Genomic DNA, 23,994 nt, shown 5'->3' with positions numbered 1-23,994 from the left:
TGAACAGTGTTTTTGAAGTGATTTCAAACACTGATATATCATTTGAATGTTGATGTTCATATAGAGTTAGGAAAGGTTGATTTCAAAAAGTAAAACTGGGGAAAACCTGGCCTTACTAACGAAATGTAAAACCTGTGAAGAAGCCGCACTGATTAAAAGTTAAACCTGTCCCTACACAACAAAAGCCTCAAATGTGGTTATTCTGTGAAAACATAAGATGACCTAACATATAGTGAGAAGCACGCTTCAGGTTTATATTAAGCAGGCTTGCAAATTGAGATGTGTTTGTCCCATGTCCATGAGCCATTGACTATTGTATTTCAGCAATCATGATAGACCTACAATGCATTTATTTTTAGTATTAAAAAATTGTAACAAATCTGGTATTCATTCAGATGTTTGTTTTATTGCTTCTTTGTTTGTTTACATTTACACTTGTGTTTATTTCAGAGATTTAACCCTCAAATTTTGACCAAAAAGATAAAGAAGGATTCTGGAAAGGTAATTTGCACAAGTGCTGTATATGAAACAGTCTTGGCTTCAGAAACCCGTGAAGGTCGTGGGGTAGAATTGGCCTTCAACAACCCATGCTTGCCATGAAAGGTGACTATGCTTGTTGCAGGAGGCATCTAATGGGATCGGGTAGTCAGACTTGCTGACTTGGTTGACACATGTCATCGGTTCCCAATTGCGCAGATCGATGCTCATGTCGTTGATAACTGGATTGTCAGGTCCAGGCTTGATTATTTACAGACTGCTGCCATATAGCTGGAATATTGCTGAGTGTGACGTAAAACTAAACTAAACTCACTCACTCACTCACTCACTCACTCACTCACTCACTCACTCACTCACTCACTCACTCACTCACTCACTCACTCACTCACTCACTCACTCACTCACTCACTCACTCACTCACTCACTCACCCACCCACCCACCCACTCGCTCACTCCAGATAAGGTGACTGAGTAGATATGGGTGGTCAGATTTCTGCAGTTTTCATGTAATCGTACCTTACCTGCATTGCTCAGGAATTCAGTCATAGGATTGTCTGGTACAGACTTGACATATTTACACACTGACATCACAAAATGCTTTGTAACTGCCAAAAGTGACATATAAACATCAATCAACCCAATAATAATATAATTTCTGATGATTGGCTGTGGTGAGGTGCCATTCTTGCTCTTGCTATCAGCCACTAGAGACGGTGCTGTGGCCTCGTGGTTACAGCTATTGCTCATCACACTGAAGTCCTGGATTCAATTTATCACATGGGTAATATGCGTGAAGTCCTTTTCTTGTGTCCCCCTCCCCCACTAGGATGTTGCTGGGATATTGCTAAAATTGGCGTAAAGTCAAACTCAATCAATCAATCAATCAATCAATCAGTCAATCAATCAACTGTTGGCCTGATGTGTGCGATTATTTATGATCTTCTGCATAAAACAATTGAGTATCTTATGCAGTGATTATGTTTGAAATTGTTGGGAATTATGTTCAAAATATGTTTTGTTTTATTTGCAGAGCCAACAATATTCATGCTGTGCTATTGGAAGTAAAGACAGATCTCTCTCAATATGGGTAGGTGTCCTGTGAATATTTGTACATATTGATGAGCAGGCTGTTTTGCATCAGTGTTATTTCAGCCATACAGAGAAGTAGATGTTGATGTTATTCTGTGGCCACAACACTTAGAGAGGCTAAAGATGGAACTTGTTATTACCCAGCCTGGTCTTCATTTTTTAGGGGATAACGTCTGTATTGTATATCGTGTCTGAGTATGGTATAAACTGTGGCATGGTGTCTCAGTGCTGTAAGACTTGTAATCAGTCACAGACAGATGCATGTATGTTATGTATTTTAAGCAAGTACAGCTGATCTGGAATACAACTCAAATTCTTTCTTTACAGTTGACTGCCTTGCGACGCCCTCTGGTTGTAACACATGATTTGTTCAATAGCTCAATTATGGATATATCGTGGTGAGTTGTGCGCCAAGTATGTACTAGATGCTGTTGTATTGCAAACTACATTGTGATTCCTGTGTCTCAGGTCGGCAGAGTCTAATTAAGTCCCTTGGACCACATCTGCAAAGTGTTCGTAGTTATAGAGTATTCTTGAAAATAAAATAAAGTATGTATACAGGTATCATAATACATCATATTATACACATTTTGTGGATCAGACCCTTTAATAGGGAGCAAAGTTGGATCAGGTTGTCAGCTGACATGGTTTGGCAGCTTGGTTGTTATGGTGACACGTTGCTAATAGTAGCAACCACTAATTTGACTTGATGCCCTTGTATTCAGGATTGTGTACTTTTTTTGAGATGTGACGAGACAGGTTGAACAAACCATGTTTGTCTTTCCACAAAGATTTATGGACTTTCACAAATGCTTTGTAACACTTTGGGATGGTAACAGTTGAGAGTTACTTCCCTTAGCCAAGTTTGGATCTGCTCTTTGTAGCTTTACTCCTAGATTCACTACAGTAGTGATCCAATGTTTGTCAACCATGGCTGATGTTTTCTGATGATGACCATTAATCAAGTGAAAAAATATGATGTAGCTGTACCACTATGCAAAGTTGCGTTAATTGTGAGTGACTTTTGATGTCTTATTTCCAGGAGTCAAAATGGCCTTGAGCTGATGTGTTGCTCTATAGATGGGTCTGTTGCATATGTCAACTTTACCCAAGAGGAGATTGGTCATGCCTTGTCTAAACAGGAAGTGGTAAGTTATTTGCAGAACCTATTTGGTATTGTAATTATTATGCAGATTCCATTATTCATTGCTTTTATTAAACCCTGAGTATGTAGGTTGAACTTCTTTTCAGTGTCCATGTATGTTGAAGGAGGCAACCTAGACGATTTAACAGAGAGGCATGCTGACAGTGTTGATGTATGTCATCATATCCCAGTATTGTAGTTTGATGTTCATGATATCAACCACTGGATTATCTGTCCTGGGATCTATAATTTACCGGTCACCATGATATAGCTGAAATATTGCTGAGAGTAGTGGTAGCCAATGGAAAAGACGTCTGGACTGTATTGAGACGACAGGGGGACCTGTGGCCAAAGTGTTGTCTTGCTGACCTCATCTTGATACCCCATGTGGGTACAGTGAGTGAAGCCCATTTTTGGTGTCCCTTGTAGGACTACAAGAATTCACCCAGACCTCTTTGTAGGGTTGCAACAATTCACCTAAAACTAGGTTTTCTGTGTTGGACCGTCAATTTGATAATTTTATTATTCCATTTTTCTTTAAAGTAAAAACATCAGATTTCATTTAACTCTCATAATTTATATAAACAATACATATTACACAGAAAATTTAATGAACTTTAATTAAGTAAAACTTTCAAAGTCAAGTGTGTGGAAATAATTTAAACAGATATTCAAATATCAAATTGAAATGGGGATAATGTTTGAGGTGTCAGATTCATTTTTTATAAATTAAACTGATTTGTTGCAGCACTAGTCCCTTGCCATGATATTGCAGGATTATTGATAAAAGCAACATAAAACAATGCTCACTCGCTCTTTATCTCTCTCATTCTTTCAGCAAACACTGTTAGAGAAGATCTATGGCAAGAGTCTTCCTCTTCAATCCAACCTGGCTGCGAATGCTGCCAGTCAGATAATCGAGTCAGCAGCACTTTTCAATCTCCAGCAGAAGCAAAAAGAGAAAGAGAAATTCAATGACCTTGAGAGCAAGAGCAACTCGTCCATGAAGGTCAACGGGGAGACGCCATTCAAGGTGTCACAAAAACCCAACACTGATGTAACGAGAACCTTGCTTATACACTACATAAGTCTGTCGCTAACATGACTGTCACCTCTTACTAACAGTCTGCGTCTGTCTAGATATGTCTCAACAGTTTGTCCAAATTCAGAGTAATGTTAAGTCTGAGGCTACAACAGATGCTCATTTCTGTTTTTATGTTTTCAATTAATTCATTGTTTATTGAATTGAAATTCATTTTAAAAACGTTTTGGTAATAAGAGCGGTGGTATTATGTTGAGCCATTGCGACCAGCTTGGAATGACAAAATTTCTAATGATACCCTGAAAATGAACTCTTAGCCCTGGGAGAAGGCATCAAGAATAATGATTTATAATGACTGATAAATACAACATTATAAAAAAATTTGTTTTGGCCTTAGGAATAGTTTGTAATTCAAATTCTGACTGTTGGAGACCACTAATGTGAATTATGAAAATATTCCATGAATATTTATTGATAATAACTGTAAGAGTCACTTTTCATGTACTATTTCTGCCCGTTTGGACAAAAATGCTAGTGGAATTTCTTCTACAGTCAGTGGTTAATTATTTTTGTTTCGTTTTAGCCAGACTTATGATGTATGTAACAGTTAACAAGATGGATATTTGATAGATTTCACCCTCTTTCTACTCTTGCTTGTTAGCGCATTGTTAAACAGTCATAACCCTTGTAAGACATTATAAGTACTTGATGGGTTTATGTACCTGACCATCTCACATCACCTCTGAGTACATAGGCTTTTAAGCAGTGTGACAGTGACATCTTTTGATTGGTAAACTGTGGTCACAGGGCTGTGGTAATTATGCCACAATTTACCTGCAGAGTTGTCTCCCTTAGGCACGCAAAACACAATATCAGTCATTCAAGTTGCTGTTCCTTGTACTTATTTCCATATTTGTCGGCATCATGATCATATTCATTGCTTTGACCAATACACATGCTGATGAGTTTGCTGTGGGGCTGGGCTGGTGGCAGAGTTAATTATGCCATGATTCACTTTGCAGTGTAGTCTCCCTTGGGCACACCCAAACCATAGCATGGATTTTCATTGCTTGTCCCCAGATTTATTTCTATATTTGTCAGCATCTTAACTGCCCCTTTGTCTTACCAGAGTAACAGTCATCAGAGATTTGCACTCACAACTGTCTTTTTCTGACATTAGGATTTATTGAGGATATTTATGTAGCACACATAGCCATGCCAAAAGTGCTTGCTCAAGGGGCTGATATAATGCAACTAGAATACAGTTTTACTCTAACATACTCATTTGAAACAATGCTGAACAAATATATGGGGAAATCCCATTACCTGTCACATTAGAAAGAACATTCTCAAGCTTTGATTGTGCATTGAAGTAACTCACAAGAAGCTGAATTTGTCAACCAAAAGTAGTACATAGGTTGTTTAGTGCTTGTTATAAAGTGGCAATTTCCATTTTGAACTACCCCTGAAAAATAATTAAAATTCGACTCTTAATTCCAAGTTTGAATAGTCGACATTAGAATAGTTTGGAATGTCCATTTGATAGCCCATATTGTATGGCAGGAGCTTACGACTTGCTATAGAAAGTATCTTCCAGTTCTTTTGTGTCTGTAGCAAGCAAGAGATATGTGTTAAGGGTGTAGAGTCCGAAATTGTAATGGGAATATGAATTCATGGCTTTGGCACATTAAGCGTAAGGGACACTGACTGGGAAATCCGAGGTCTCAATGGTCTTGCTGGTTGCCCTCCATCGTGAGCATGATTGCTTCATTGGTCATAGGGGACAGTGGGGAAACAAAGTATTTAAAGCGTTTGCTCATCATGCTGAATTCCTGGGTTCAATTCACCATGGGTATATAGTTTGAAGCCCATTTCTGTTGTCCTCTGCCATGATCTTGCTTTGCTAAAAACTGCAATAACACTCACTCAGTGCTCATAAAACGCAACTACACTTCAAAGTAGACCTCTGTCTTCAAAGGTGGTGAGGGAACAGGGTATGTGAACCTATGAAGCATGGATGAGGCCTTTAGATTCCTTGATCATTTGTGTCTGTGATGTTTGTGTGGGATGGTGGGGGTAGCCAAGTATTAATATGTGCTTGTTGGGATTAGAGTCTGATTCAACAGCAGTCGGGTACAGCATCATGTGCTGATACTTAGTATGTAGTAAAGTTTGTACTTTCATGATAGTGCTTTGAAAACTTGTTCTATTCTTCACTGGATTTTGGCAGTTCTGTGAAAAGAATCTATTTCAAGTTTTAGCAGTATCATGAGGGGTGTATGCTTCATGAATCTCATGACAGGCTATCAAATGTCCCTGGGTGCAAGATATTTCTTCTGCCATTTGGAAGTATGCGTGCAACCATGTTTGCTACGTGGAAGGGTTTAAGATCTATATCTTCAGGGTTGCTGTTGTACTAAACAACCTTAGCACCAAGGCTACCTTAAGTCAGCATTAAAGTGTGGGAGTTACAGTCACCATAGCACTAAGGCTACCTTAAGTCAGCATTAAAGTATGGGAGTTACAGTCACCTTAGCACTAAGATTGCTTTGTACAGTGACACCCTGCTCAGTAATATATTTCCCACCGAATTGGGATACGTAGACGATGTGAACCAATCATATCTATACTTTCTGATGTGGGCATAAGGTTGATTGTGTCTGGTTCTCCCCTTTAAATTACCAGGGCAAACACAATTGCAGACATGGATGATCTTTGAATCCAAGATTCCACCCACCTTAACTACAGTTGACTAAACTTTAGAACTTACACCAAATAGCTCCCCTGAATTAGTGAAAAAAATCACATGAATTTCTGAAATTCCAGGGGATCCATTCAGGATGATTGTTCTATGATGCAAATAGTTTTTATTGCTGAGTCGGCAAAAATTATTAAATAGTTCTTTCAAAATTGAACAATCTTTTTTTAGTTCTCTCTATTTTAGATCTATGTGCAAAGTTTGTTTAATTTGTAGGAAGTATGCATATTGTACCCTGCTCCAGCTTGCTGTTTATTGCATTGTATACTGGGCATGTGTTGTGAAAATTACAGGAGATGTAGAGTAGTTACATCTTATATTGGTTAATGTCAAAGTAATCATCATGAAATCATCCAATCCGATCTTGGCCTAATGTGCAAATTTGTGGTTGCCATGGTGAAATTTATTGTCTGTAGTAGTCATCTGCTTTGTAATAGTGCAATGCTTGATTGTACATATCGATGAGTCCAACACAACTGAATAATCAACAAGTCTGCTTCTGATTTCCTCTTGTGTTAACTAAGAGCTCCTAAGATCTGTACTGTTGCTGGTATGTTGCTAAGAGCCCTCACATAGCTTGTATGTTGCTAAGAGCTGTGATGTAGCTGGTATGTTGCTGGGAGATGTGATATTGATGGTATGTTGCTAAGGGCTGTGATGTAGCTGGTCTGTTGCTAAGGGATGTAATGTAGTTGGTATGTTGCTGAGAGATGTGATGTTGCAGGTATGTTGCTAAGAGATGTGATGTTGATGGTATGTTGCTAAGAGCAACTAATGTAGCTGTTATGTTTCTAAGAGATGTATAGTTGGTATGTTGCTGAAATGTGATCTTGCTGGTATTTTGCTAAGAGACGTTGCTGGCAGTGTGCTAAAAGATGTTGAACAGTTGGTATTTTGCCAAGAGCTCTGATGTAGTTGGTATGTTTAAGTAGGTTTGTTGCTTCGAGCTGTGGAGTTGCTGGTATGTTGAAGCTTTTTAGGAGAAGCCCAAAATACAAGGGTTTTTTTGCTGATTCACAAATACTAAGTTTGTTTGGAGGGTTATTTACAGGGTGTAAGTGATGTGCCCAGTGGTCTTCTTTGGCAATGGGGGTGGTGTGGTATACTAGAGGTAAGAGCATTGCTTGGCATACTGAAGACCCGGGTTTGATTCAATCTATGGGTACAATGTGAGAAGTCAATTTCTGGTGTTCACAAACGTGATATTATTGAAAATGACTTAAACTCTTACTCACATACTTGCTTTGATCATAAGTGCCTCCAAACTCACCAGGTACTATTTAGAGTATTTTTCCATTGCAGCCAAGAGATAAGCAGATTGAGACAAAGACAGCTGATGGAAGACGGAGAATCACACCAATCTTCCTCGCTCCTCAACCAGAGATTGGATTTGAGTAAGTTGTAGAGATCATTTCACATAAGTGTGGCAAACTTGTCAGTGTAATAATTTCTTTATTATCTATTTGAGTCATGTATATTTAGGCAGCAGAAGACAGTAAGCTTGTGAGGACATCACAGATGAAGTTCAGAAACAACGGTTGCTAGGTAAAAGTGATATGTGCACATAAGATATATATGACTCTGGTTCTGTTTCACCATATGGATAATGATTTCATGCCAAACGCTGATGGGACTCCAGCCCAGAATAAACACTCATGGATCTGTTTGCAGCCGGCATGTGATCAGTTCTGAACCTGACAAACCAGTGATTGATATCATGAACACTTTCTCATTCTGGATTGGAACTATGTCACCAAACTGGACGTGCAAGGTTCAAAGGGCATGTTTCATCTTGAATATGCCCATCATTGTCATTTGTGCTTGTCACCAATCATAATTTGACGATGCATGTAATGTTTATTGTTGTGGGCCATCGTACTTTGACACTGTAGAGTGCAGTTCTATGTACCTGCGCTACTGTTTCACAGATGATTGGAAATAAGTGGAAATATTGCTGATAATGGTATGAACAACATTGACACCTCAAAAGATACCATACTGAACAGAAAAAGAAACACTGGTATCGAAAAAATAAAATCTCATGACAGTAAGCATTCATGTTTATGTCGTCTTTTTAAGAACATCCCCTCTCCCCCTCAGAAAAAAAAGGGTTGAGTTTCCTTTGAAGTTCAGTATACTTTGAATTCTTCCTCATGGTAGCATGGAGTCAGAGTACCAGTGCAGTACCAATCTTAGCAGTAACATGACTCTAACTTAAGATAGACTCAAGATAGCCTGAACACTAAGGTTGTTTGGGACAATAGCACCCAGTTAGTAGAAGACAATTTAAATAACTCACTTGACAATAGATCACTTTTCATTTTGTCCAAACTTAATTTCTTTACTCAGGAGTAGAACTCAAAATCTGTTGCATGAATCTATAGAACGTCATACTAGTGCATCTTTTGTAGTGAGTGAGGAGATATCATGGGAGCAGAGAAGCTAGTTTGAAGAATGAGTTCCATGACATAGACTCATCTCAGGGGTTCAATACGAAATCTAGGGTGCAATATGTAATTTAATCATGTCATATGTATTGCATCCCCGTATTACTATCCTAAGTTTACATGGGTATGTAATAAAACAGGTTTTCATCATAGTTTTGATGAGACACAATACACAAGTTATGATATGAAAAAATATATTACTATGCCTCTTTTTATTTGTGATGTACAGTGTGTTGGGTCATCCCTTCTTTGACGATTACTCACAGTCAAACTATTTGTCCACACAGGGAGGCTCCTCTACCTTTTACAAGCAAAAAAATTGAATTTGCCTCCTCTGAGAGACAGAGCTCAATTCAGATTGAGAAGCAGGATCGAGTGACGGGCCCAGGGATCCAATCCTCACCCTCCCAGTCCCTCCAGTCCCCACCCCCAGGCAGCAGTCTGGGCTCCCAGGACTGTAAGACCCCCTCCACTAGCGATCCACACAAGACCGCAGAGGCCAAGACCCCAGCTTCCTCAGCATCAACAGCTGTGTTTCAGGTATGTGTGTCCTTAACTGGGTGGGTGAGTGGGTGGGTGGGTGGGTGGGTGAGTGAGTGAGTGAGTGAGTGAGTGAGTGAGTGAGTGAGTGAGTGAGTGAGTGAGTGAGTGAGTGAGTGAGTGAGTGAGTGAGTGAGTGAGTGAGTGAGTGAGTGTTGCATCAGCATTGTTTCAGCCATATAGTGACCTCCTGAACTGGAAATTTCAATATTGACACAATGACTCAACTACAGTGGAAGCTGTCAAAACTGGCATCTGTCCAATCTAGCAACTTGTCTACGCCAGCATAAAATCTCAGTCCCATCCATAGCTTGTACATTTACATCAGGTGTACAATCCAGCTCTTTGACTAAACCAGATTATTTCTTCAGACCCAGTGAGTGCCGGTTTAGACAGCTTCCACTGTATATCATGATATATCAGTTGTTAATTAATTTAAATAGAACTCTTCTCTACCACAGACCTTCATTTAATCAATTTGAAAGTGAATATGAACATTATAAAACTTTTAGGCTCTAGTTAGTGTGTATCATGGAATGATCTCTACTTCAGCCAATGAAAGCCCTTGAAAAGACGCCTACAAAGTCAGACAAGTCAAAGTCCACCCCAGCCCCAAGCACTACCACCACTACGCCAGCAGAGAAGTAAGTTGATGCAATGTCTCATGTGCAGATGACCCTACTGTTAATTAAGCTGGCAGAGGGTCTGCTTGCAGAGCAACTTGTTAGTTGTTTGATCCCATGGGATTGTAAGAGAATCACATGTAAATTCCTGAAAAGTTAAGATCAAGACAAGCAGGAAAATGTGGTAGTTATTGTCAAGTGGGACAACTGTAACTGAAGATAGATTCAGTATGTAGGTCTATTTGAGCACGAGGTACAATCGTAGCTTGAATATTCAGTGATTTATTTTGACCTGTTAAAAAGCTGGTAGTGCAGCACTGACTGTATTGTTAAAATGTATTGTTAGTACATCTCAGAATCAAGGAAAATTAGAAACTGAAAGAAAATCCCATTGCAAGAAATAGGGAAAATTAGAAACTGAAAGAAAATCCCAATTTTGAACATAACAAATATTTTAATCTGTATTAGCTGTCAGAGGCGCTCAGTTTAAAATCCTAGATAAAGAGAATACTGCGTTCTTAAAACATGACCTCACTTGCTGTACAGGTCAGTCGAGGACAAACAGAAGGAATATCATCGTGCTAAACTTGCATCTGGCCTGTCACTAAAACGGAAGATCGATGATCGGCGTCCAGGAAAAGTGGGACGACCACGGAAAGCTGATCGGGAGGCCAAGGAGGCAGAGAGAGCAGCCTTGAACATTTCCCAACCAATCTCTACCCCGGTAAGACTTCTTACAGTAGGGGACACACTTCAAAGCATGGTTTCAATTTCCTGAAATGACAACCATTAGATTTTGGCTCATATTACAATATTTTGAACCAAATTTTGTTTGTTCTTTTGACTTTTGGATTAGCATATCCACTTTGCATGCTCAATGGCATGTGTGATGCCTGTTTTTGGTGTTCCTTCAGGATGTAGCTGATACACTCACTGCTGAGTAGTGTCTACCCTCACCATTGTAAGCATGCAACAAACTATATTTGGTAAAAGATATATTTTCTAAAATGATACATTTATTATTTAAGCTTGCCCCTGATCGAGAAATTGTACGTCATGTGCCTGTGCCTAGTGACCTTCATCTCCCCGTGCCAACCATTGAGAAATCATCGAACAAACAGGTAAAATAAAAAATGTTGATGCTTATAAATCAGCCATTGTAGATTTGAGATCTGTTGTTTTTGACTGACTGATTGGCCCAAGTTGCTAAAAGGTTGTTCTGACATGCCCAGTAATTCGATGTTATCATTGGCAGATTGGTGATAGCTTGGGAAAGTTGCTAAAATGTTTTTTAACATGCCCAGTAATGAGATGCTCTCAGATGCAGCAGTATTGAAAACTTAAGTTGATTTTCATGAAACTGCTATACCTACCTGCAGTTACCTCCATTAATGACCTATCTACTGATGCTGCAGATTCTAGGCAAAGCAGGTGCCCCTGGCTCTGTGGCCCTGGAGGTAGAGAACCTGGTGGGCGGCAGCACCCATAAGCTGCACAAGGTCAGGTGTGTCAAGGATGGACTTGTCGCTTGGGAACAGGTCATGACCTCTAAGATCAATGCTGTCACAGGGTCAAGGTCAGTTAATTTTCAGTAATAATCTGTATCATCAGCAAGATTGAATTTTGCTTTCCTTATTTACAAGTCATAACAAAAAATCCATTGAAAATTGTTTGTGCATATTTGGCCTGAAGAGACAAATTTTGTTATCATATTTGCAGACATCGGTCAGTTAGAAATCATGTGTTTAGAATACAAACAAATGATAAATGTTGACAGTCCACAAGGTTGCCTAAGGCCTTTGTGGTTGGAATATTGCTAAGCTTAACTTGATACAAGAAGATCAAAACATCTCGTGTTTTTTGCTTGTGATATGAAGGGCACTGTTGGCTAAGGAACAGCAGATTGTTTAGCTGTGTTCCTTAATAGTGGCAGAAACCTATGTTCTTAGTTTTGAAATCTAGATTAGCAGTGATTATGTGTCAAGGCTTGTCACCTCTAGCCCTAGACTGATTAATAATTTCTGGAAAGATTTTGTTTGAATATATCCAATGCGGTAAACAAAAGACCAATGTCGCATAGTGCTTTTCTTTGATGTCAAAGTGACATGATGTAATAATGCTGAAATATTTTAACAGATTATGTCTGACTCCATCTCTCATTCACTCACTGATCCATGAAGATTCGGAATAGAATAGGTCTTCAGCAACCCATGCTTGCCACAAAAGGCGATAATGCTTGTTGTAAGAGACGACTAGCGAGAATGGATGGTCAGACTAGCTGACTTGTTGCGCAGACTGATGCTCATGCTTTTGATCACTGGATTGTCTGGTCCAGATTCAATTATTTACAGACTGTGGCCATATTGCTTGACTATTGCAGAGTAATTCACTCACGCATTCACTCACCCTCTTACTGTCAGCACTATACTAAAAGCAGCCAACCCTCTCATTTTTCCATTCTTCTTACCCACCCACTTTTCCTGTTTTCCACCATCATCACTCCCATCCATCCATCCATCCATCTAGTTACTCAATGGCATACGCAAGTCCAACCGACCACTCTTTCATCCAACTCAATCACTGTCTCTTTCAGTCATGTGTATGGAGTGAGCTGTGAGAATCATTCCGTGTCCTTCTTCAGCGAGGGAGGGAGAAAGACCCTCCCAACTGTAGTGCTGAACTCTAATGTCTCAATACTCAAGTGTACCAACTACCATGTCATGGCTATAACTCGCAAAGGAAGTCTCTACGTCTGGTGAGTATTCTTGTCAGTTAAGACCCATGAAGATCCCATTGTAGAGTAGGCCTGCAGCAACCCATGCTTGCCATAAAAGGCAACTATGCTTGTCGTAAGAGGCGACTAACGGGATCGGGTGGTCAGGCTCGCTGACTTGTTTACACATGTCATCGGTTCCCAATTGCACAGATCGATGCTCATGTTGTTGGTCACTGGATTGTCTGGTCCAGACTCGATTATTTACAGAGCTCCTCCATATAGCTGGAGTATTGCTGAGTGCAGCGTAAAGCTAAACTCACACACTCACTCACTCTTGTCAGTTACAGCTCAACAGAATAATAACATATACAAAATGTGCTATTAAATGTGGAACAAGTACACGTTGTGAATCTGCATGTATTACTCATTACTTTTTTTTATTTTGATTCATCGAGCGTGTAGGTTTCCATTCAGTCTAATGGTCATGATACTGTTTTTTTTGTAAGGTGGGGTAGCCTACTGATTAGCGTCACGTCCCATTTTCAATTCTGAAATGGGTACAATGTGTGAAGCCCACTTCTGGTGTCCCCTGTAGTGATATTTCTGGAATAGAAGCTAAAAAGTGCTGTTAAAATTAAACTCACTCACTCAATCAGGTCATATACTTGGGATTCTTTGTTTGAACAGATCCCAGAAATTTGCTTTGACTTACTTGATCGTGTTACTGATCAGTGTATGAAATAGAAGCCTACCCAGAAGCAAAATTATTATCAGGCTGATGACAATTCTAAGATGTCTCTTACCGAAGTGGCTGCTTTAGTAGCAGTGATTTGTGAAGCTGACTTTTTAACTGATTAAAATTAATTGATAGGGCTTTGGAACTGTGATGAGATCTTTCAGATAGATATACACTTCACTGTCATAAAATCAGTTGTCAGTCATCACTGAAAAACGCACCCACCAAAACATTTTACTTGTTATGTTTCAGGAATCTACAATCCCGTTGTGCTGTTATAAAGAATGAATGTCTAGCATCAATAATGACAGGTAAGAACCTCTTACTACAAAAGCCCAAGTAGGGTCCAAATGCTCACACAATTTGGATTATTCATGAATGTTGTCTGAATATAGTGACAGCAGTCGGTGACCTCAGCAACTTGTCTCAAGCCCCAAACTAATGATAATATAATTCTCTTCTGTATAGTAGTGGTGTGACTTTAGGACATGACAGATTTATATTATGATACAAGGCTTGTTGTAAAATACATCTACTTAAAACTGTAGTTGAGATGATCAAGGGTAGAATAGGTCTTCAGCAGCCCATACTTGCCACAAAAGGCAACTAAGCTTATTGTAAGAGGCAACTAATGGGATTGGGTGGTTAGATTCTCTGACTTCGTTGACACGTCATTGGTTTCCAAATGTGCAGATCAGTGCTCATGCTCTTGATCACTGGATTGTGTGGTCCAGACTCGACTGTTTACATGTGCAGGAATATTGCTGAGCATGGTGTAAATGTAAACTCACTCATTACGTTACAAGTTATATTGATATGAAAGTGTGATTAACAACAGAAACTGTTTGAGAACCTGTTTATACAGATTCTGCAGTATTTCCTGGTGGACTGTAAATTGCAAAACATAAATGTCCCTCAAGCCTGAAGTTTATTCCCTACAATAGCCCATATTTGCTGTCTATTATTTAAAAACAAAGGATCAAATAATTCAGAGGCGTGATTCACCAGCTGAAAGGGAGATAATTTAGACCATGTGACATGAACCAGCTGTTTGGACACAGATCATATCGCGTCTTGACCTTATTGCTACTCCTTCACACTCTTGTCAGCTCAGCTAAAAATCCATATGATAACACTTGCACATGTGCAAAAAATGATGGTGAGTTTGTACCTGTGGTTTCAGAACTTCGGTGATAGACTGTCCAGGTGCAGTGGTGGGGTAGCCTGATGGTACAAGCTAGTGCTTCTTATGCTAAAGACCTGGGTTTGATTCCCCACATATACAATTTGTGAAGCAATGATGTCCACTGCTGCGATATTGCTGGAATATTGCTAAAAGCAGCATAAAATCATATTGTCCAGACATGTGGTTTGGTTGTCATGCTTTGGTCAATGCCCATAATGTTTACCTGTTTTGCAGGCTCTGACAAGGTAGAGAAAACGTCTCTAACAGCAGACGGGATACCAGTCATTTCTCTCTCCAACAAAAAGTCCTACACATTCTCCGTTGAAATGGCAACATGGTAATATCACATTACAAGAATTGGGAGTATTTCCATTTGTTGTTATGAAAGGTCCCAAAATGGTCCTTTGGAAGTTTTAGCGACATGTTGTGATTTTAGACAAGTAGTTCTTGTTTTCTTAATTTTAAATGCATTATCTTTCAAACAATGACAAACTAAGCATTGAAACATTGCTTTGTATTAATAACCCTGTTGGAAGGCTAGTAGTGAGATTATTATTTGGTGTAATTCTGAATTTTGACCTAAATATTTGTTATTACTGTAGTTTGATGACTGAAATATCGCATCTGTTGCCATTAAGAAATTGTAAACCCATAAAGTTTGTTGCTATTCATAAAGTGCCACATTGTGCAGAATACACCGGTCTCGATGATCTACTGGCAAATAACCGCATGTATGAGAGTATTTCTTCAGAAATAGTCTCGCAAATAATGGAATAGATTTCTTAGCATGTCTCGGGCATTGTGATAATGGGTACCTAAGTTCAGAATCAAGTTTGTACTTGATACTGATTTGGGGTATTTTTAGTGTCCCATAATGTAGTGTTAGTGGAACTCTTACTCGCACAATCTCATCCTCCACAGGGTTCTTGTCAATGACAGAGAAGACACTCTGCAACTGTGTTCCAATCATCATGGCTGTCTCCCGTCAGGGAGTTTCAACATGGTGGCTGGACCCCTTGCATCACTACAGGCCAACCCAGACAGGTGAGAGCAGCAGCTAGTTAGCAATTCAAGATGACCTACAAACTGATTTAGTATCAAAACAGAATTAATTTTTGTAAAGTGCCAAAAGAACTGGTCTTCAGCAACAGAATTCCGTGGTCACCATCACTGACTTAGTTGACTCGTCAAAATTATCCCAGTTGAGTAGATCAAAGTTCTTGATGTTGATCACTGGATTGTCTGGTCCAGACTGCATTACTTACAGACCTCATTACATAGCTTGAATATTGGTGTGTAGTGCATTATCACAATTCTAATTTCCTTGTAGGTTATTCTGATCTTTCCCAGTTGTGTTTTTGAAGGGAACTGAGTGACTTGAGTTCATTCATTTTTTTATATACTCAGGTCTGACACTTACTGAGACATATATTTAAATGATTCACAGGCAGATTTTCATTTCATCATCTGAGAGACACACATGCAGTTAAGAGATGTGGCATTATGCATATTTAGGAAATATGGCCATTTGGTATTTGGTGTCAAGGTAACACTGTATTATAAGAGTTTATATATTGTCAGTGTACAAACCCCAAATATATTTCTAAGGAGAATTAGCATTTATGAAACAAAGATGAGAAATTACCTCTTATTTTTGTAAAATTGTTGAAAAGAAAATACTTTACAAAACTGTTTTAGAATGATATAGATCCTGAGATGTAAACCTATTTTTTTTATTTTGAGATAGTCATGCTTGTTGTCTTTTCAAATCTGAGTCAACACGCTCACAAGGCTTTGGATGAATACTTGTCACTGGTTTGTCGGGCCCAGACTTTTTTTGTTGAGTAACTGCTGATATGGCTTGCTTTTTGTTTTCCATGGCATAAAATAACATTCATTCATTAAGGTTGTTGTTCAAGTCTTATGAAATCTTTTTGCAAATCATAAATGAAAGTATTCTTGGGATGCCAGCTGAAACGCAAGTGTTGTTTCAGACCTGGACACAAGGCAGCAGGAATGCTTGGCTCATCCTCAGAACTGAAGCAGACAGCCACGCTCAGCCACCTGGAGTCACAAGTTGCCGTCTGCCTCAACATCAAGTCGGCCTCAGAATACAGGTTCTGGCTGCTTACTTATGTCAGATATCTAGTCCAAGAAGGTGAGTCCAATGTCTTGATATCCAGTCAAAGAAGGTGTGTCCAATGTCTTGATATCTAGTCCAAGAATGTGAGTCTGATGTCAGATGTCTAGTCCAAGAAGGTGAGTCTGATGTCAGATGTCTAGTCCAAGAAGGTGAGTATGATGTCAGATATATAGTCCGAGTAGGTGAGTTTAATGTCAGGTATCTAGTCTGAGAAGGTGAATCTGATGTAAAATACCTTGTCCAAGAAGGAGAGTTTAATGTCAGATATCTAGTCCAAGAAGGTGAGTTTAATGTCAGATATCTAGTCCGAGAAGGTGAGTTTAATGTCAGATATCTAGTCCGAGAAGGTGAGTTTAATGTCAGATATCTTGTCCGAGAAGGTGAGTTTAATGTCAGATACCCAGTCCAAGAAGGTGAGGCTCACATCAAACATCTGGTCCAAGGAGTTGAGATATCTATGATACTTACTTAAGTCATCAAATACAAGAAAATACAATGCATCTATCTCAGAAATATTTCCAGTAGAATTGCCAAATCTTTATAATTCATGGGAGCTACAGAACCTTATGGCTCTGTTATTTTGAAAAAGAGTAAAACCCAGCTCAATGGACAACTAATATCTGCCGTGTATAATATTGCTTAGTATTACACAACAAACAAGGCAAATATCAGAATAATAGCAGGAGCCGGTTCTGATTCATTGCCCACCATGGAATACAAAGTTCTGATTACAGAGTGAAAGTGATGTTATTCTGCTGAATTTATGTTTCTGCTCCAGGTTTTGAAACCCAACTACGAGAAGTGTGTAACGATCTTCTTGGACCGCTGTATAGGTCGAAGAAGTCGCCATCGTGGCAGGAACATGTCTTGGTAGGTTTGATGTGATAAATCGTTAAGCCAGTATACAGTGTTTGAAGTTTGGCGAAAGGTTTCGTCGAAAGGCATACAGGTCCTTGTTAGTTTCTGAATTTTAGAGTAAACTGATTGGTCCGGATATGAAAGCAAGACTGTTGGAGAAAATTGTTATTTCATTCTGTTGATCCTACAAAAAATACAGCACTTTACTTGATTTGTTACAAATGTGAGGCAACTGATGAGTGATATGTTTGCAACTGTGTGCAACTTTAGTCCAAACAGTAGATGTATGATGGTGATAGATGCACAGAGATACAAATCTCTACAAATTTGAGCCTCAAACAATTTCAGTACATTTGAAATACAATCAATGCAAAAGAAATTATCTGAAACTTTGAAGAAAATTAATTAAAATTTGGACAGACAAAAACTCTATTAAATACATTTTCACCAGAAAGAGCTCACATGCGTACAATGTGTAAAGCCCATATCCCCTGCCGTGATATTGCTGGAATATTGCTAAAAGCAGCGTAAAACTAAACTCACTCACTCACTCACCAAAAAGAGACAACAAGAAATGTAATGCTGATAATTTGGAAATCTGCTGAAATTAAATCTTCAATCTTGATAAATGTCATATTATCTTTCTCAGAATCTTGATTTTACATATTTACTTGACCACTGATGATATGATCAAATTGCCAGTTTTTATCCTTGAAACTACTATTTGCAACACTTAGGGGTTGCCATCTCTGGTTACAGGGCTGACAGAGTGTTTGCTTGGGTGGTGGTGTGTGCGGGGCTGCTCGTGCACATGAGTGCATGTGGCTGGTGGTTTTTGCAGGAGAGATGGGTTGTCATTGTTGGCATGATGAAAAGTCATCATTATTGGAATCGGTCTCCACACATAAGTGTTATAGTTTTTGTTGATGGAGTCATCAACTGCTAGAAAAAAAGAAACGTGGCAAGGTCAAATACTACCAAGCTACAAGGACCTGGCTTCCATGACTAACACCGTATTTCACACTGTTAAAACTAAGACTGGGATGGGTAATGCGGTACTCAAATCTGGGTCAGGTACAGCTGGAATTGAGTCTTAATTTGTAGGAGTCAAGTACCTGGAAAAGAGAGAACTCTGTAATGTCAAGCAGAGATAATAACTTGTTCTTCTGCATTTTAACAAGCAAAGGTGTTACTCTCTTTTTTGGTTTATTAGGCGTAAATTAGATAGCCTAGCATCAAATTCAGGTAAGTACATGCAGGTACTCAGTTCCAGTTTTTCCGACCCATCCCAATCCTAGTTTTAATCTTTTCTGTGTGCTTATTGTCAGTGCATGTAAAACATGTATGAAAGGTTAGACTTTGAAGTAAATGTGTTTTTCGGCAGGTACAGATGGGAAAGAAAATGATGAAAGGTGCAGTTCATTGACAAGTGACATGTATTTTGCAGGGTCTGAACAAAAGAGATCTTTTACGAGAAATCCTCCCAATTGTTGGCAGCAATCTCCGATGGCAGCGTCTCTACACAGAATACCAGGAGCAGCTGGAATCTGTGTGAGAAGGCCTCCCTCCCTGTTTCTTATGCTCTCTATCTTCATCTGTAGCTTGGAAGGAGGAAGAAGGTCGTCCAAGCGACGTTCATGGAATCATTGTACATATTCATGGGATGAAAGGACCACCGTGAAACGATCCATACTTAAATGTCGTATTGTAAAATTTGTAACCTAAGATGCCAAAGCCATTGTGGTTGAAATCTGTATGAAGTTGTTAGGTGATAATGTAATAATTGGTGCATTTTGCTGCCTGATCCAAACTTAGTGCCGCTTGATTCCTGTATAAAACATGATGAAATGCAAATCGAGTGGTAGTGTGCAATGTATTTGACTATATATTGCAACCTGATCCTTATCTTGCAGTGTGTATATCATGATATATACTGTCATCAAAGTTTAGACTCAGTAGTGTAAATGTAGCCACTTACTTCAGTCAAATGTTCTAAACTAGATTTTGCAAAATATTCCATACTGTTTAAAGGTACTGTTTACACCTGAACTAATGTATTGTAAAGCACGTTTTTGTAACATTGAAAAGATTATCGTCATGAGTTCAATGAATGCAAAAACTCACTGAAATATTGCGAATTCTTAAGAAAACACCAAAACACAGCTGTTCACATTCATGATATGTGCACATGCTTTTCTGCAATTCATCCAAGGAAATGGAGAAATTCATCTTCAATGTAATTATAATTTATAGATGTTGCATATAGTGAATGAATTAAGTGAGTCTAAACGTTTGATGGGTAGTATATATGTATTGCAACCCAAACCTTATGCCTTATCCTACTGTGTATATCTAAAGTGATTTATGGAAGATATGTCATATTTGGGATTTCACTTTCTTAGTAAAGTACAAATTCTAGTGCTTCTTTGTTTGAGTCCCATCTGGTATTTGAACCCGCACCCTCAGAGTCAAGCACACAAAGTCAGCAAACTGAACCAAAAGCATACTAGAATTTGTATTTAACTAAGAAAATGAAATGACATATGTTGCATTTGACCACTGTGTAAATGGCATTGTGTATTCATCGTGATTTATGTTTATGATTTATATATTGCACATTTATCAGTTGCTTGTGCAAAAATGTTTCTCATTTTGTACGGCAACCAGTTTATTATGTTGCAACATATATGTCATGAACCTAATCAGGTCTAAGATAATGTGTTTCAGTCATCAGAGTAGCATTCCTTTTATTGTCAGGATCTGCTGATCATGGCTGTGAACCACAGGTTCATCTTGATTATGATCTTTGTTCTGTCAACATCAGATTGGCACTGGTCTTCAGAATTTGTCGAAGGTGACTCACAAAATTGTGTAGGCCAATGCCCATGCTGTTGATCAGTTGATTGTCTGGTCCAGACTTATTTTCAGAAAGCTACTATAAAGCAGAGTATTGTTGAGTGCGGTGTTAAACAACAACAAATAAATAAGTAAATAAATAAATGAATCAGTCTGCAACATACTGAACTGGAGGGATTCATTGAAGTGTATCACTTCAGTCCTTCCTCACAAATAAAGTTGACAAACTGTGATGTGACTGGTACAGTGTTTAAATAGTTAACTCCAACCAACTTCTTTCACCAATGTTTACTCACTGACTGACCAGGAGTGAGGTCATAAGAGTAAATGTTTAATTTAGTATAAGTAACTGAGACACTAAACAGTTTTATGCAATGATATAAGACAGTCACCAATCACTATGTGTAAATACACATCAGCATTCCACAGTGTAATTCATCCATGTCATATCAGGAATGGTCTCTAATGTATTGTGTATTGCCATCTATATTGGGATGTAGAGAAGGTGATACATTGCACAAGGTATAACATTTCTTGTCTTTTTCAGCTGGCTATAAACAACCACTGACAACATTTTGGCTTTTCTTTGCAATTACTCAAAAATGTGTGCTCACAGACCCAGTGTGTTCTGCTAACTTCATTTTGAGTGTTTCTTCAAAAGGGTCCTTTTAAAAATGGGGTCAAATTATGGATGGCAATATACAATACATCTCTGTGGCAGCATAATATTGGTTCATCTCAAGGTCAGGGAAAAGCATGGGGTCAAGGTTAATGTCTTCTATCATCTCAGGTGATTTCTGTACCCAGTCCCATGTTAATGAAAGCAGCATGTAAATGTTAGTCTGCCTTTAATTTACAAAGGAATTTGTTTAAATATGTGTTACATTCAATGACTTCTTGTGTGCTTATTTCTGTAAAACAAGTGATATCCTGCCATGACCTTGTTCAAAGAGCTGGTTTACTAGCTTTCTGTTTAAAGCATTGGCACTCTCCACCATAGACCTGGATTTGATTTCCCATATGGGCACAATGTGTAAGGTCCATTTCTGGTGTCCCCTGCAAGGATATTTCTGCAGTGCTGCTAAAAGCAGCAGTAAACTATGTTTACTCACTCAACAAGTAAACATGGAAAAATAGGTAAGGCTCAGTAATCTTTGTTGTAAGAAATACTTCAGAATCTGTATGAGGGCACAGTTGGCTGGTGTGATGCACCATGGTTTGGGTTTGCTGTTCACATTAATAATCTGGAATACTGTTGAACATGCCATACTTAAATATAAACAAACTCCAGTACTCAAAGTCTGTTTGATTGCAAATTGAGACTTGCAAGAGAGTGATGGTGACCAGAGAGAGTGACCAGGTACACCAACAATATACATCATCCTTTATTATACTTCAGCGAGGATGAGATCATTACCATGGAAACATTTGCTGTCGTACCTTGATCCAAATTCAGAATCTGTGAAACCCGCCGTCCACTCAACAAGACATTCCAAGGTGGATGCCAAGGTTTTGTTGCCCACAGTCGAATGAATGAAGTCATCATGGTGTCATCATTGTGATGACAGTGTGGTAGATATGCATTACATGAAAAATGATGTTTGTTTCCTCCTATCTTGGACCTGGGAAGACTGCAAGATATTCTAACTTCTGAGATAGCTCCCGGAAGTCCTTGATGTATAGGGCAGTTTGTTTGTTTGTCAATGACACTTAGTGCTGTATTGCTACATTTTACACTTTACAAACCATTTTGCCATATTTCTACTCAGTGGATGTGACTTGTTGAAATGTTTTTCATATGTTGTAGATATGAATTGTATATATTTTCAGTTGGCACGATTGTTGCAAGATCGTTGATAGTTTTTTGGGTACAGGGCACTGACAGTTCTCTCCTTTAACCAAAGCCCGCTAACACATGAATCAGTGGAAATATTGATGTCTTGGTTGATATCGTGTTGTTATACCTGACAGTGATAACTGCTCATTGAAGTCACTTATTTGTCTTGTCCAGATTCAGTTATTTAATGCAGTTGTCAGTGGTGTGAAAGAAGAAACAAGCAACTGTCAATTAAATCCCCTGAAAAATTATGGTAACTTCTTCAGTTTCTGTGTAGATGCTTACACTTTTGACAGCTTGCTTGCTTGATAATGGCGTTAGCACCTACACCGAAACTAATCATAATGGATTCACGAAAGACATCTTCACCAATAGACACAATTAGACCATATAGTGTGTGGATAGGCCAAGCATAGGTTGTTTGAATATCAGTCTGTGTTTAATTACATCTCTTCACTTGAGTTCACCAAGAGCTATGCAAGGAGTTAGGTTGTGTCACGTTTCTCCTCCATCTACATATCTGGGTGAATTCAGGCATTTGCTCTTGTCAACAACCCGTGTTCAGTTCCCCATATGAGTACAATATGTGAAGCCCATTTACGGCGTTTCCTGTCCTAATGTTGTTGAAATTTTGTTAAAGCAGCGTAAAAATAAACCGAACTCGCTCACTCGGTGGATTCCTAACAAATATACGAGTTTAAAGTGAACAGATGTTTTTCTCCACAAGTCCATAATGGACACTCATACTCAACTTCACATTTCTCGTTTTTTCTTCAGATTATTGCAAATCATGTTTTTTTTAAAAAAAGAAAACCGGAGCTACTAAGGGGTTTCACAAGTGATCTTCAGATCACAGTTAATTGAATTTATGTCTCCCAACTAAAATTTTGAGAACGTGGCAAACTGTGAATTGATTTCTTTGTCCAATGTGAGTTGATGAAATGAAATTTGTACGAGTCAGTATACTTGTTGATTGTCTTTTCATTAGCATTCTGACATTTTGGACAAGCTCAGGACTTCAAGCTTGTACTGAACAACACTGAATGTTTGAATCACCGGACCATTTGTAAACGTTACCATTTTGACATTGAAGAATGAGGACTAGTTTTAATGATATACACCTTCTTTATTCTGTGTAGGCGACGTTTTGACGTTTGCTTGACAACGAATGTTTAATCTGTCGAAACGTTGCCTATACAGAACAAAGAAGTTGTCTATACATAGAAATAGTCGTGAAACTTACAGAATGCCAGTCAAAAAAGTTATTCTGACATTCAGGGCAGGATCTACGCCTGGATACAAATGGAAATCTGTAATGGATATTTCTGCTGCTTTAAAAACAATATATTCAAGCACTGTCGTGAGTGATATCGTCACGTCTGAAGAATACGTAATTATCTTTAGAAATGAACCACATTTCCAGCCAGTGCAGGTCAAACGCAAGAAAGATTGATCTTTTATGTCATTCCGTTTACTTGAGGATTGCATTTAAGAGGAGATGCTGTTTTGAAAAATCTGGAT

The 23,994-nt window shown here is 38.7% G+C and overlaps 1 protein-coding gene across 2 annotated transcripts in view; it reads left to right on the top strand.

Annotated features, from left to right (window-relative positions):
- Nucleotides 1–23,433, top strand: part of LOC137295697 (protein HIRA-like) — a 30,705-nt gene extending 7,272 nt beyond the window's left edge. The window contains exons 10-27 of one of the 2 annotated variants that reach the window (XM_067827199.1): nucleotides 451–501; nucleotides 1,529–1,585; nucleotides 1,915–1,985; nucleotides 2,630–2,735; nucleotides 3,570–3,764; nucleotides 7,834–7,925; nucleotides 9,266–9,518; nucleotides 10,071–10,162; nucleotides 10,688–10,865; nucleotides 11,170–11,262; nucleotides 11,557–11,717; nucleotides 12,735–12,896; nucleotides 13,846–13,904; nucleotides 15,014–15,116; nucleotides 15,701–15,823; nucleotides 16,774–16,937; nucleotides 17,701–17,792; nucleotides 19,228–23,433. In XM_067827199.1, the coding sequence (XP_067683300.1) occupies nucleotides 451–501; nucleotides 1,529–1,585; nucleotides 1,915–1,985; nucleotides 2,630–2,735; nucleotides 3,570–3,764; nucleotides 7,834–7,925; nucleotides 9,266–9,518; nucleotides 10,071–10,162; nucleotides 10,688–10,865; nucleotides 11,170–11,262; nucleotides 11,557–11,717; nucleotides 12,735–12,896; nucleotides 13,846–13,904; nucleotides 15,014–15,116; nucleotides 15,701–15,823; nucleotides 16,774–16,937; nucleotides 17,701–17,792; nucleotides 19,228–19,335 (2,160 nt within the window). In that variant the 3' untranslated portion in view covers nucleotides 19,336–23,433. Of the gene's footprint in view, nucleotides 1–450; nucleotides 502–1,528; nucleotides 1,586–1,914; nucleotides 1,986–2,629; nucleotides 2,736–3,569; nucleotides 3,789–7,833; nucleotides 7,926–9,265; nucleotides 9,519–10,070; nucleotides 10,163–10,687; nucleotides 10,866–11,169; nucleotides 11,263–11,556; nucleotides 11,718–12,734; nucleotides 12,897–13,845; nucleotides 13,905–15,013; nucleotides 15,117–15,700; nucleotides 15,824–16,773; nucleotides 16,938–17,700; nucleotides 17,793–19,227 lie in introns of both variants that reach the window. The other variant, XM_067827191.1, reaches the window with a different exon arrangement.
- Nucleotides 23,434–23,994: the final 561 nt, after the last annotated feature.

This window comes from Haliotis asinina, chromosome 1 (assembly GCF_037392515.1).
Source record: "Haliotis asinina isolate JCU_RB_2024 chromosome 1, JCU_Hal_asi_v2, whole genome shotgun sequence".
NCBI classification, from domain to species: Eukaryota; Metazoa; Mollusca; class Gastropoda; order Lepetellida; family Haliotidae; genus Haliotis; species Haliotis asinina.
This window is presented reverse-complemented; position numbering and strand designations above follow the sequence as displayed.